The 13,238-nt window shown below is 35.1% G+C and overlaps 3 protein-coding genes across 3 annotated transcripts; 2 read left to right on the top strand and 1 right to left on the bottom strand.

Moving 5' to 3' along the window:
- Nucleotides 1-1,016: 1,016 nt before the first annotated feature.
- LOC119611295 (protein transport protein Sec61 subunit beta-like) lies at nucleotides 1,017-1,635 on the top strand. The gene has a single exon (XM_037966832.1). It carries the CDS (start codon nucleotides 1,120-1,122, stop codon nucleotides 1,417-1,419), a length of 300 nt encoding a protein of 99 aa, XP_037822760.1. The 5' UTR covers nucleotides 1,017-1,119; the 3' UTR covers nucleotides 1,420-1,635.
- Nucleotides 1,636-3,463: 1,828 nt separating this feature from the next.
- Nucleotides 3,464-5,964, top strand: LOC119611290 (signal recognition particle receptor subunit alpha homolog). The gene is made up of 3 exons (XM_037966825.1): nucleotides 3,464-3,890; nucleotides 4,008-4,658; nucleotides 4,721-5,964. The coding sequence occupies exons 1-3, from the start codon at nucleotides 3,774-3,776 to the stop codon at nucleotides 5,798-5,800; spliced, it is 1,848 nt and encodes a 615-aa protein (XP_037822753.1). The 5' UTR covers nucleotides 3,464-3,773; the 3' UTR covers nucleotides 5,801-5,964.
- A 257-nt stretch (nucleotides 5,965-6,221) lies between these two features.
- On the bottom strand, nucleotides 6,222-12,715 carry LOC119611281 (adhesion G protein-coupled receptor A3). Its single transcript, XM_037966816.1, has 4 exons — nucleotides 12,339-12,715; nucleotides 12,039-12,257; nucleotides 11,763-11,973; nucleotides 6,222-11,700 (listed from the first exon to the last, which is right to left on the bottom strand). Exons 1-4 carry the CDS (start codon nucleotides 12,557-12,559, stop codon nucleotides 6,835-6,837), a joined length of 5,517 nt encoding a protein of 1,838 aa, XP_037822744.1. The 5' UTR covers nucleotides 12,560-12,715; the 3' UTR covers nucleotides 6,222-6,834.
- Between the last annotated feature and the right edge of the window lie 523 nt (nucleotides 12,716-13,238).

Here is a 13,238-nt window from a genome sequence, read left to right as displayed (position 1 = left end):
CATACGTTCCATTGAATTAGTGTAAAGCTATTGCTGAAGAATTTATTAGAAATTCTTAAAAAAACACAACAAAGTTCTTCAAAACTGGTTGTAGAAGTAAGGGGGATTTCCAAGATAGCCTTTCAAGAATCTAAAGTGTTTCTTTATGAACACATTCTAGAAGTAGGTAAATCAGAACAAATTCTTAAAATGTTTCTGAAGTATTTTATTGAAATCATCAAATAAATTTTATTCATTATTGAAAATAATTAAAGAATTAACAAAGGAAGAAAATTTATTATAAAAATATTGAATTTTGTATAAAATATATAGCAATTTTACTGTAACATAGTAATGTTTTCTTGATCGGTTATTTGATAGAAATTGTTCGGTTTATTCGTTATTTGAAATTTCGCAATTTTAATTTATTCGAACGATTAATCGTCAAAAATTGAACGATCTTTTTTGATGGAGGGTATAAAAATGATAAGGAAAAAGAAAATTAATTTATTTCGATAAAATATTATGATATATGTATTTATTTTTTATTACGTGCAGCACATACATAAATGTGCAAATGGGGCTTAATTATTTTGAATGCACCTAAGTAAATTATAACCACCTAAAAGTTTCTTCGGATTTTCTTAAGCACTTGAGAGACTTTTCGTTCGGTTTTGACATTTCCTTAAGCTAGCTTATGCACATTATTAAACTTCCAAAAAGGCTAAAAAACAACTCGAATGTGAGGAAAAACTTATGTATTAAAAGTAACCATTACGTTATGCTAAAAAAGCCTTCAAGGTATTTATTAAAAATAAAAATCAAAATTCCTTTTTATTTATTTCAAATAAAACTATTTCACTTTGTTTTATTTCTCTTTTCTCAATTCACACACGCTAGAACTACAGTTTTTAATTCTCATTTCTTAAGAAACTCTGACATTTTTTTCTGTGTAGGATTTTTTTTCTAAAGAAGTTTAGGCGATTTTAAGCCGCCTCCGAAATTTTTAGTTTTAGCCGTCGCCGACAATATTGGTTAACGAAGAGGTCTCTATGACAGTTTCAAAAAAAACTTGCATTTACCCACGACGACGTAGCATTTCGTACGGTTTATTGAAGGAAGGACTTGTGTAATTTAACAATGCCAGCTCCAGCTAGTTCTACATCAGTGGGAAGTGGTTCCCAGTCACCTAATAAATTATCAGCACCTCGTTCAGCAGGAAGCGGTAGCAATTTGAAGCAGCGTAAAACGACTAGTAGTACTGGTACTGCTCCGAGAAGCAGAGCTGCCGGTGGTGCTGGAACCGGTGGTATGTGGCGTTTTTATACTGATGACTCTCCTGGCATTAAAGTTGGCCCTGTTCCAGTGTTAGTTATGTCATTGCTATTCATAGCATCTGTGTTCATGCTTCACATTTGGGGTAAATACAATCGATCTTAAATGGAATTAAACACACGTCAACGTCATCAAAATCCAGTTGGCACTTAAAGGCACAAACTTATCAATGTAATCTTTTGTGTTTAGATTTAAGATTTAATTTTTTGTAGTTTAAAAGACTGGAACTAATTTTAAATATCTATAAAATAACTTCAAAAAATATTTGCAGTTATTCAGACATAATAACGATTAATAAACAGTTTCATTTATTTAAGAATACACCCTCTTCTTTTACATATTTGTGTATAGAGAAAAGATACTTGGCCTTTTATACTCTTGAGCAGTATTAACATGGACTATTTATGCCCCACCACTATAGTGGGGATGGTATTATGCGTTTGTGGTGATGTTTGTAACGCACAAAAATATTGGTCCTACACTCAGAATCAGTTTCTGAGGCGATTAACACATGTCCGTCAGTCTAGCTGGCTGTCCATGTAAACCTTGTGATCAAGGTACAGCCTGCAATTTTGAAGATATTTAGATAAAATTTGGACCAAATGCGTTTTTCGGCACTGGGACGAAGACTATTGAAAATTGTTGAAATCGATCCATTATTTTACCTTGCCCCCATAGAACCGGACCCCCCGATTTGTGCTTTTTATGCCATAACTACGTCATATACCTATATTACTATCTCTCCAGAAATCGCACAACTAAGTTTTATATAAGCATAAATGGCACTGCCGATTTATGTATAGCGACACGGCCACACATCAAATTTGTTTGACTCAAACGGTAAGTTTTTTGCTTGTGTTAGTGAAAAAACTCACATGTATATATGTGGTGTGAGTTTTTTTACTAACACAATCAAAAAACTTACCGTTTGAGTCAAACAATTTGATGTGTCGCCGAGGCGCTTAATGATCGGCCCTTATTTGACCCTAGCCCCAATACAATGCTCCCTTTAAAAATGTCTTAAACGTCCAAAATTGACTTATAACCATTAGTATCGCAATGAAATTCATCATAACTAACTTTTATATAAAAATATATCTCTTCACCTAACTTTATAAGTATCGAGCCCTAACTCCCATATATAGCCTCTTTTAGAAAATTGTTTTTCCATCAATAAATTGCTTAAATACGTCGGAATAAAGGTAAAGGTAAAAAACATAAAATGGTGTAGGGCATAATATAGTAGGCCATGCCCGACTATACTTTCCTACTTGTTATACCCTTCACCTTCGTGAGAAGGGTATATATAAGTTTGTCATTCCGTTTGTAATTTCCAAAATATAATTTTCCGACCCCATAAAGTATATATATTCTGAATCCTTATAGATAGCGGAGTCGATTAAGCCATGTCCGTCTGTCTGTTGAAATCAGTTTATAATAATGTGAATAAAGTGGAAACAAGATTTCTGGAAAAAATTTACATTAAAAGAAGTTGAAAAATTTTACAATTATAAAACCGAAAAATTAATGTCGTTTATTTAAAAGGTCGACTATACAAATTAAAAAATCAACTTTTCGAGTCGAGTAGACTTTAATTTACGCAGTTCCACTAAAAGTTTTTCCATCAAGTTCTTCTTTCAAGTTTTTCACACAAATTGCTTGTCAAATGCATTTCAAATTGCTTCTATGACGTAGGCTGAAGTTATTTTACTTTTTAACTTGTCATTGTCATTATGTTTATTAATTTTCTTCACAACTTATTTGATTTGAATATGTTTTTTTAATTAAATAAAACAAACAATTAGGTCGAAAGATTATTTTACAGGGCAATCACACACGACGCTTCTATGAAAACATAGCATAACTAAAGTGGAAAGGAATAACATGATCGTGTAACGTCCGGGTTAGATGAATCGAATAAATAATTTTATTTTGCTCAGTGTACTTATAAAGAAAGATTATTCAAAGTAAGTGTCAAAAAAACACTAACACAATACAATGTGCATACACAGAGGTGTATGCGAGCGCACAAACGATTCCCTTTTTCTATATATACTTGCTATATTTTAACTGTCAAACTCTCTATAAAAAAAATTGTCAGTACTGATTACTTCCTCATGCGGTCGCTTTTTTAATACACTTTGTTTCAATAGAAGTCAAGGCAAATGTCAAAACAAATATTTTTATTTGCATTTTGTTAAGATATTTAGCAGCAATTACCTCTTCGGTTGTAAAAGTAGAAAAAAATATTAAAAGAATCTTGTAAACACTCAAATTATTTTTTGGGTCATTTCAAAAATAAATTCAATTTTGATTTCTTAATCAAGTATTTATGTGAAGATTTTGTTATTCAAAGTGTAAAATAATTAAGGATTGCAATAACCTGTGACCATTGCGACGTGTACAATCGGACTTGTGACGTGTACAGATTTTAAATTTGTTCGGAACTTTTAATCGAAATGTTGGACTATGTAGTAGTTTTTACAAAAGGTGGTGTAGTTTTATGGAAATGTAATTCTACGGGCCAAAATGTAACTCCAAATATAAACAGTTTGATACGTAGTGTTATATTAGAGGTAAGTTATTTTTGAATAAATTATATGCTTGAAGTTTAAAATGCTTAATGTATAGTGAAACTTTCACTTACATACGTAGTAAGTACATCAAATTAAAAACAATGTTTACTTTTGCAGGAACGCAGTACAGAATCAAAATATTTTGAGGAGGATAACTTAGCTATACAATTCAAATTGGACAATGAACTAGAATTGGTTTACGTTGTTGTGTACCAAAAAGTTATAAAATTACCCTACGTTGACGGTTTTCTAAGCGATATGCAAATTGCATTCAAGGATAAATTCGGTGATTTATTAACGTCTTCCCAACGTTATGGTGTCGAATATGAATTTGACAGCGAGTTTAGAACCGCGTTAGCATCGGCGGAGAACTCTGCTAAGCAAAATAGTAAAGCGCCGAAAGCAATGAGGTCCTTTAATGAATCTCTTAAATCTAAGAAAACGGTAGCTTCAATGATTGAAAATCCAAATGATAACAAAAAGAGCGAAAATACGAAAAAAGTAAATATAGTGGAGAGTCCAAAAGGAAAATTTTCTGAGAAAACTGTCACAAATGAAGATATTATTATGGAAAATCGCAAAAAATTGAGAGAAAAATTATCGGGTAAGAAGAGTCCTCAGCCGGAGAGTAAGGCTAAAGCTGAAAAGGAAAAAGCTGGCAAAAAACCAAGAGTTTGGGATTTGGGTGGAAGCTCTAAGGATGCTGTGGTATTAGATCGTTCAAGAGATAATGCTGACGATGTTCAATATAAAAATATTCAAAACGATGTAAGTGTTATTTTAAATTTTTGGTGATTAAATGATAATGCATGATCAATTTTATTTTGCAGATTGTAGGCACAATGCAGGGAAGTATACGAGATTTGGAAGTAGAGAGTGACGACGATGAAGTTGATTCTGACAATGACGAACCTATGATTCAAGTTGTCTCAGATAGTAAGAAAAAATCTGGCATTTTATCTTATTTCAAGGGCTTTGTAGGTGGTAAAACTTTGACACGCGCAGATTTGCAGACAGCTTTAGACAAAATGCGTGATCATCTAATTTCCAAGAATGTTGCTGCGGATATTGCATGCAAACTTTGCGACTCTGTCGCTACCAGTTTGGAAGGCAAATCTATTGGCACATTTGATTCAGTGGCAACTATGGTAAAGGATGCTCTAACAATGTCTCTAGTGCGTATTTTATCACCAAAACGACGCGTTGATATTATACGTGATGCCCTCGAAGCCAAACGAAACAACAGACCATATACTACTATTTTCTGTGGTGTTAATGGTGTGGGAAAGTCTACAAATTTAGCTAAGATATGTTTTTGGTTAATTGAGAACGATTTTAGTGTTTTAATAGCAGCTTGCGATACTTTCCGTGCCGGTGCTGTCGAACAATTGCGTACACATACACGACATCTGAATGCCCTCCATCCGCCAGAGAAACATGGTGGTCGCACTATGGTTCAACTCTATGAAAAAGGTTATGGTAAAGATGCCGCCGGTATAGCGATGGAAGCCATTAAGTTTGCTAATGACACGCGCATCGATGTTGTATTGGTTGACACTGCTGGTCGTATGCAAGACAATGAGCCATTGATGCGCTCCCTTTCGAAACTTATTAAAGTTAATGATCCCGATTTGGTACTCTTTGTTGGCGAAGCTTTAGTCGGCAATGAAGCAGTAGATCAATTGGTTAAATTTAATCAAGCCCTTGCCGATTATTCCTCCGACGAAAATCCCCACATTATCGATGGAATTGTCTTAACAAAGTTTGATACAATAGACGATAAAGTTGGCGCTGCCATATCAATGACATACATCACTGGTCAGCCAATTGTGTTTGTGGGCACCGGCCAAACCTATTCCGATTTAAAAGCTATCAACGTCAATGCTGTTGTGCACTCGCTTATGAAGTAACTTGTTGTTAATCCCTTATTCATTTTCACGTTTTTTTTTTTTGTCTTTGTTTTATATTTTTACACAATTTCAATTTAGTTAATCTTTCCTGTTTTGTACATTTATTAAAAATCTTTATTTTATAAAATTATAAATACATATTTAGAAAATACAACAAAATTGGTTTAAGAAACTATAAGCTTTCGTTGTTTTATGTTGTGAATTTTTTTAAATGAATTTACACAATTATGATCTTCATACATCATGCCCGTTGCACGATGGATGAAGACACAGATATCGCATATTAAACAGTAATTTACACATACAATGAATGGGATGAAATATTTAAAATTTTTATAAGATTTACATAAAAAGGTTTTAATTGAGTATAATTACATATTTCAACTCTTAACAAGAGAGGAAATTTCATTAAGAGAAACATATTCAAAATTTCTTTGAAAAAAATCTAGTCAGTCGACAAATAAAATGGAATTGTACATAATACAATATTTAATGCTTAACTTATAACAATACAATTTTAATATCTAGTAGAAAAACTTAAGAGTAATATAATTTAATAGACTTATATAATATATAAATATCAGTTAATATATACTAGATTTTCATAATCGCACGATAAACCAAAATAATAACGAGCAGTTATGAAAGGGTTACTTACAAATTATGTATGTATGTATTGTTTAATTCTAAACAATACATACATATTGAGTAGTTAATGCAATGAGAATTTGAAACTTAATCCATCTTGTTATTTTTAGCTCTTACCTAAGGAAGTCACTGAGTCTCAATTTTATTGGTTAATCTCAAAATAATTATGTTTTTTTTTTACGTATTTGAAGAATTAGTTTAAATTGACACTCCTGAAATTAGCACAACAAAAAGTGGTAAAATAATAATTAAATGGAACGTTAAACCAAGTTACAAAGACATCTCTGAAACTATGCCTTATTAAAAATAGTTTGCTCCAATGCGCCTTGATTTGCTCTTAGTATTATATTGAATTCAATTATTAATTTGAATATTGCAGAGTGACTTCAGCTAAGTGAGTTTTTTGTTACTTTGGGGTCTATATATGATATTACACTACTTTGACTGCTATCGTCATCTATGAGATTCTCGCGAAAAGATTTTGTTAACACAGTGTTTAAGGATGTAGTTGTTGAAGTGCTTGATGCTGTTGGCAAGAGTGAAGACGAAGATGATGATGGTAAATTTATCGCAGAAATTGAGCCATCATCAGTGTTCACGTTGTTACGGGAATCATTCCTGACTAAGGAATGCATTTCATCTGGGCAATGTGCAGACACTTCACAATAAGGACTTTCTCCTGTCATTTGATTTGCTAGTGGTAATTTTGTTGTAAGAGGACTTCGTCGTTTTATAGCTTCGTACAATTCGTCAATAGATGTGTTGAGTGCATCGATGGGATCAGCCGAGTCATCATGGTCAGTTCCATCCAAATCGTTTGAGAAATTGTGACTGCCAAAGGCACCAAATTCATCATCGAAGTCATTTAAGCCCATGTCAGCTTCGCTAGCATTTGAGGACTGATAACGGAAGTCGTCGGTCAATGTCAGGTCATTATCGGCTTGTGGCGCATACAAACCATGGCTACGTATACTGATTTCCGAATTTTGGTAATTCAAATCGCTTTCGTTTGTGGGACTTGCCGATCGCGTGCACGTTCCTGTCATATGAAATCCTTCAACTACATTGACATCTGTTTCATTTCTATTGTTTGACAAGTAATTTTGAGCTGATGTCTCCAGTGATTTTGTTGAAGAGTGCAATTCTCGAAGGCTTGTTACAGACTCTTTGTCGTTAATAACTTCATAGAGCGAGGGACACCTTTGTTTTGTAGCATTCCCTATAGCTCCAATATGTGTCAAGTTTCTATCTGATCCATACGAAACGTTTATCGCATCTAACTTGCCACTATTAGTTTTAGTTGCTCCAGCTACGCCACCATATATACAATCTAAATTATTTAATGATTTCGAATGTTTTGGTTGTTGATTGCCGCGTATGAGGACAGCTGCAAAATCATCTTCAATGTCCACACGATTTGTTATTTGTAAAGAATTCGATACATAAATCTCATTTCGCTGCAGATTTGGTTTATCATTATCCTCATCATTATCCTGGATTTCATCATTGCTGTTCCGGCCATCGAGGGCATTTGGGGAGAATTCATTTGAAAAGTCTTGTTTGTTGCCGACAGCTGCGGATGGCAGACCTATGCTATTCATTGCCTCAACATCGTGGTCTAATAGTAATAATTTCTGTTGAGCTGTATGTTCGTCAATTTCTTTTAGTTCAGGGGCCTTAGATTTGTTCGGTGTGGATGTAGTGGGGTAATGTAAAGGTGTAGCAGAATTAAACGATGTATTAAATATATTGTTGGAAGATGGTTTGACGTTGACCTTTTGAAGAGTATTTTCGTAAAGTGGTATATTCTCGTCATGTGAACTACTATCAATTTCCTCGAATTCTTCGTGGTGTTCCTCCAAAGGTTTGAGTAAACGTCCACCGCCAACATTTGAGCTTGCACTACCACCACCTCTTACTTTGTGTATCTCATGTTGCGGCGCCATTGTTTCAGGAATATTGGTGTAAATATTCATTGCTAATATATTGGCCCGTTTCCTTAATGAATTTTGGTTATTTTGATTATTTGCTATATTTGAGACATTTGAGGAAGTAAATATATCATCAACGTCATCAAAATTGTCTAAAGGATGATGATTATGACTCTTGTAACCCACATTGTAGTCTGGCTTATAGTTGATATTCGTGTTATTTACTTTACCCACTCCACTGCTCAACAGTTTAAGAGTCATTGCATTGTGACGTCTAGAGTAGCCATGACCACTGCCAGTTGTCGAAGAGATATCACTTGCAGTGTCTGCAGCCCCAACACTTCCTCCGTAATCAGGTCTGTCTTTTTGTCGTTGCAACTCAAAATTATTTCGTTTTGCTAATCTCTTCTGTTTCTTGAAAAACTTCCGAGCAACATTAATTTGATTAGGATTATAAAATAATTCAGCACTTGGAATGTCATGTGATAGACCAATTCCTGTACCACTTGCCATATGCTGATTGTTAATTATTGTAGCGGGAGCAGGAGCAGAAGAAACCGCTAAAAGATGTTGAGTGGTTGCATCGACAATTCCACCACCATTCCGTATGCTGCTCGTTCGATGTTTGGAACATTGTGAATTAGACCGAGAAGCTCCGGAATTGTTTCCTGCTTCATATGAGGGTTTATAAGCTAATACACTGTTAGCAACCGGAGCAACTCCGTCATTATATGTGGTCTCATTATACGGCCCATCTGAACCATCTTGTCCGCAACATGGATTATGGCTCCACTGTTGCCGTGTATCATTTCTAGTCAATGTATAAAATAATAACGTGAATATGCCGAGCAAACAACAAGCTATAGCAAACAACACAGAGTACATGTGGCCCAGATCATCGTCACCCTGAGCCGAGTGCATTACAAATGCTACAGCAGAAAACCATGCAATTACAAACAAGACCAAGAAAACAAAGTGGGCCCTTAAATGTGCCAAATTGGAACGTTCGAAATCATCGACGATACTACTTACAGCAGTATTACTTAGTGTGAGACTGGTATACTGATCCAAATTTAAGCTTTTCGCATTAATATTCGTGCGTCTTCCCGGAGGATTGCTTTGTGTCGTTGTGTCCAGCCAATCCATGTCAATATTCTCCGTGGCCTGAGTATTGTCAGAAAATTGATGGTGATTTTGCATCATATTTGCCACTGAACTCCTATGGTTGAGCTGATAGTATATGGTTAAAAATAGAATACATATAAAAATCAGTAATATGCCACCGGGTACAAGCATAGCATTCATCGCCGATCCATTGTGGAGGAAACAGAATGAATATGCAGCATACTCGTTTATATTCACCGCTCCACTAATGCCACAAATCATCATGGAAATTCCCCACCCGACGAGGTATATGCCCATTATAGGTTTCTTCAGACGTGCTTCCTTGGGAAGGTCCGATTCGGTAACTACACGATGATGTTTTGAAAGGCGTTTATACATAGTGCTGAGACTGACACTCAGCCATAGTAAAACACACATGCTTAAATAGTGTATAAGCATTCCAATCATACGACACACATCTTGCCGCTCTGTCTGAAATATTCCCAGTGTAAATGAAAGACAAAGAAGTGCTAGAGCCAACCAGGTATTAACAAATGTATGTCGCTGCTGTCGGTTTATCCGGATGGCTCTGCCGAAAACTAGAAATGTTACAATATTAATGGAACAGCAGAGAAAGAGTACTACCGTCCCAATATATATTGCATATGGTAGAAATCGAAAGCGGGCTCCCGCTTGATCACTTTCAAAATCGTTTAGGTAAGCGGATCTTTGCAACAGTCCATAGTACCCCAAACGTTTGCAAGAAAACATTAAAAGACCGCGATGTAGGTAAAGCTGTTGGCACATTTCCGGGGACCATATTTGTCTTTCGTCGTCCCAGCGAGCTGGTATCGGTGCACTTCGATCATCATGAAACGGATGTACACGAAGTATGATAGCAATTTGATTTTTCTCGTCAATATCATCATTTAATTGCTGATAACTTTCGTCACTTTCATGAACCGTTTTCGCTGCAATAATTGGCGAAGAAAGTTCAACACTTTTATTACTTGTCAAATGAGGCAGTAGATTTGCATTACGGAATACGGCGACCATCAATTTGATGACGGATTTGGACGATTTATCACTAAACAGCAAATTCACAGGGATTTGAATTGCAGCATCAATATACCGCTCAAATGAGGGAAATGAATCATTCGAAGTACTACATTCAAAGGATGAACTTGTCGTTGAAGCTGACGATGAAGTTGAAGAACGTACCCAAACGCAGGATATGCCAGCAAAAGATTCCGGTCGAATACTGAAGTAATCAACAAAAAACGTGCGTGGAATCGTCACTAAATTATTTTGTATATTTCCGTGATCTTCTGTTGTCGGCGTATGTAAAGATGCTTGCTTAGACGCAGCCTCCACGCATTCAAGCAACTTAAGACCGCTTTGATAATGGCGTTGCGCTTCGTAAAAAGTATTAGACGGCAAGAGTAGTAGCTGCGATACTATGTCCAAAAGTAGGTGAGCCAACTCATTTTGATACGTTATAAAATCTAAATATTTCACTAAAGTTCGTGCCACAAACTCCAAATCCATGGGGTCTTTAATACGTCTTAGATTGGACATTGTATGGGTTAAGTTGTGCAAGCGGCGTGCAATTTCTAAAACGTTTGCCTTATTCAGTGTTAAGTTCATTTTAGCGAACTGTTCCAAGACACGTGTTGTTGGACTAACATACGCACACACTTCAGTATTAAGATCCACCCATGTACCGTTTTCATGACAACGAAAAGTAGCCATCTGTCCGCCATCAGATTCTTCAACGCACTGTTGTTCCACTACCTGTCCACGAACCGTTTGGGGCCAATGGTAATTGCCCTTATTTGTTTGAACGTTTATTGCCTTACAGTATTGTGTATTTTTGGCAATTACAATTACAGCTATTGCGTGTGATAAATTAGCTTGCTGAGACCGCAGCGTACAATCAAACATTCCCGTATGATTGCGTCGCACACTGGCAATACGCAAGATTGAATTGAGAATTCCAGAATCTGTTGTGTGTTTACTTTCTAAATGGACATCATTTAGGACCTTGGTCGGATCATGATATACAATGTCATCTGTAGAGTTCTGAGTACGAATTGTTTCCGACCAGCCCCAGAATACGTGAGCTTTGGTGGGTAGGTCTTCAGATTCATGAGGGACTCCGACAGCAACTCGTGGAGCCCGGCACTTGAGAACTAACTCATCTCCCTCAAACACAACCTAAATAAAATGAAATAATTTTTTATTTAAAATTCTTACAAATAATCACTGTGAAAACTTGCCTGATTTTGCCTTGGTATAAATTCTAAAAGAGGCTGGTGTGGAGATTCACAGTACAAATCCACACCCACTTTTAATTTCTTTAACAAAATGCCCTTAAAATCTTCAGATTCGCATTTTGGACCAGGTTGCAGTTTTACCAGATGACTGTTAGACCATCCTACTAACCAAATTAGATCACAGTCACAAGCTAATGGGTTGTTAGATATGTCCCTACAGATATGATACAAAGTAATTAAATGGACACCTTTATATGTATATGTAGCTGTTTTACTTACAGTTGTTTGAGATTTGGAAAATGATCAAAAGATCCTGGGTATATATGTGCTATAGAGTTATTGGCTAATTTAAGACGTTCTACGCTTTTTGTAGTATCACCAAAGGTTGATTTATCAATCATCTTGATTTGATTAAAAGACAAATCAAGACGTTTTAGTTCTGTTAGATTACGAAAAAACTCTTTATCGATTCCAGTAAATCCATTTCTGCTTAAATCTCTATAAAAAATAGAGGATAACAAATGGGGTAACTCCCTTTCCTAACACATATTTACATATCATTCTTTTGACAAAACTTACAACGTAAAGACATTAACTGCATCCTCTTCAAAGTCTATACTTTGCCAGTTAGATAGATATTCATCGGAAGAACCCCCACATTTTACACGTAAATTCCATGAAGAGTCTGTGTTATTTTTACACTGGCACTTTTCAGGGCATTTTGCATCATTTGTAACAATAAGGACAAAGTAAACTATCAACCACAGGCATAAATACGTTTTACGGGGAATTTTAATCATTATATCTTAAACTATTTATTTAATTTCGCAAACACTTAATAACTTTTTTCAATTAAAATGTACATAATTTAATTTTTTTCCTTCTTTTGTGTACAAAAACAGAAAGAAGCCACAAAATAAAAACTATGTATTGTCAGAATATTTCTTATCGTTACAATGTAAACAGTTACTTTTTAGAAAACCAAAAAGTACTCGATAGTCATCAGAGAGAGACCTGCGCCGGCAAACATAAACGACAGCTACGTCTAGCACTAAAAATTTCGATGGCGGCTTAAAATCGGTTGTAGGCCAATTTTTTTTAGCTTTGTTTTTATTATTTTTTAAATACATTGAATAATAGCGGGATCCGAGTAATTAAAAAGCGGGATTTTGAAAGAAAATAATTTAAAAATTGGTAATAAATAGGCAGTTCCGATAGCTTGAATCATGATTTGGAACCTGTAGTTATTTCTATCAAACAGAAACAAATTGCTTGAGTTTTTATGGGAAAGCAAAATAGAAAAAAATACTTATTCCGAATTGCTTTAAAATTTCTTATTTTCGCAACACATTTTTAAACAAACTTCACGAAACTACCCAGCAAAAAGAAAACGAAGTATTTCCAAAACAATAATATTTATCACCACTTCAAAAGTAGCGCTAATTGAATTTTTTTACCTTCTGTGGAAGACTTCCGAAG

The sequence above is a fragment of the Lucilia sericata genome, unplaced genomic scaffold, assembly GCF_015586225.1.
Source record: "Lucilia sericata isolate MDLA Ls3-8-SP2 unplaced genomic scaffold, ASM1558622v1 Contig000031F_arrow, whole genome shotgun sequence".
NCBI lineage: Eukaryota > Metazoa > Arthropoda > Insecta > Diptera > Calliphoridae > Lucilia > Lucilia sericata.
The sequence above is the reverse complement of the archived record's forward strand: the minus strand, read 5'-3'. Positions and strand labels throughout refer to the sequence as shown.

Excerpts from the sequence above, each read along its gene's own strand:
- LOC119611295 (XM_037966832.1), top strand. The coding sequence starts at position 1,120 with ATGCCAGCTCCAGCTAGTTCTACATCAGTGGGAAGTGGTTCCCAGTCA.
- LOC119611290 (XM_037966825.1), top strand. The coding sequence starts at position 3,774 with ATGTTGGACTATGTAGTAGTTTTTACAAAAGGTGGTGTAGTTTTATGG. Across the intron at positions 3,891-4,007 it reads TACGTAGTGTTATATTAGAG|GAACGCAGTACAGAATCAAA; the intron begins GTAAGTTATTTT and ends TTACTTTTGCAG. Across the intron at positions 4,659-4,720 it reads ATAAAAATATTCAAAACGAT|ATTGTAGGCACAATGCAGGG; the intron begins GTAAGTGTTATT and ends TTTATTTTGCAG.
- LOC119611281 (XM_037966816.1), bottom strand. The coding sequence starts at position 12,559 with ATGATTAAAATTCCCCGTAAAACGTATTTATGCCTGTGGTTGATAGTT. Across the intron at positions 12,258-12,338 it reads GCAGTTAATGTCTTTACGTT|AGATTTAAGCAGAAATGGAT; the intron begins GTAAGTTTTGTC and ends TATTTTTTATAG. Across the intron at positions 11,701-11,762 it reads TTATACCAAGGCAAAATCAG|GTTGTGTTTGAGGGAGATGA; the intron begins GCAAGTTTTCAC and ends CATTTTATTTAG.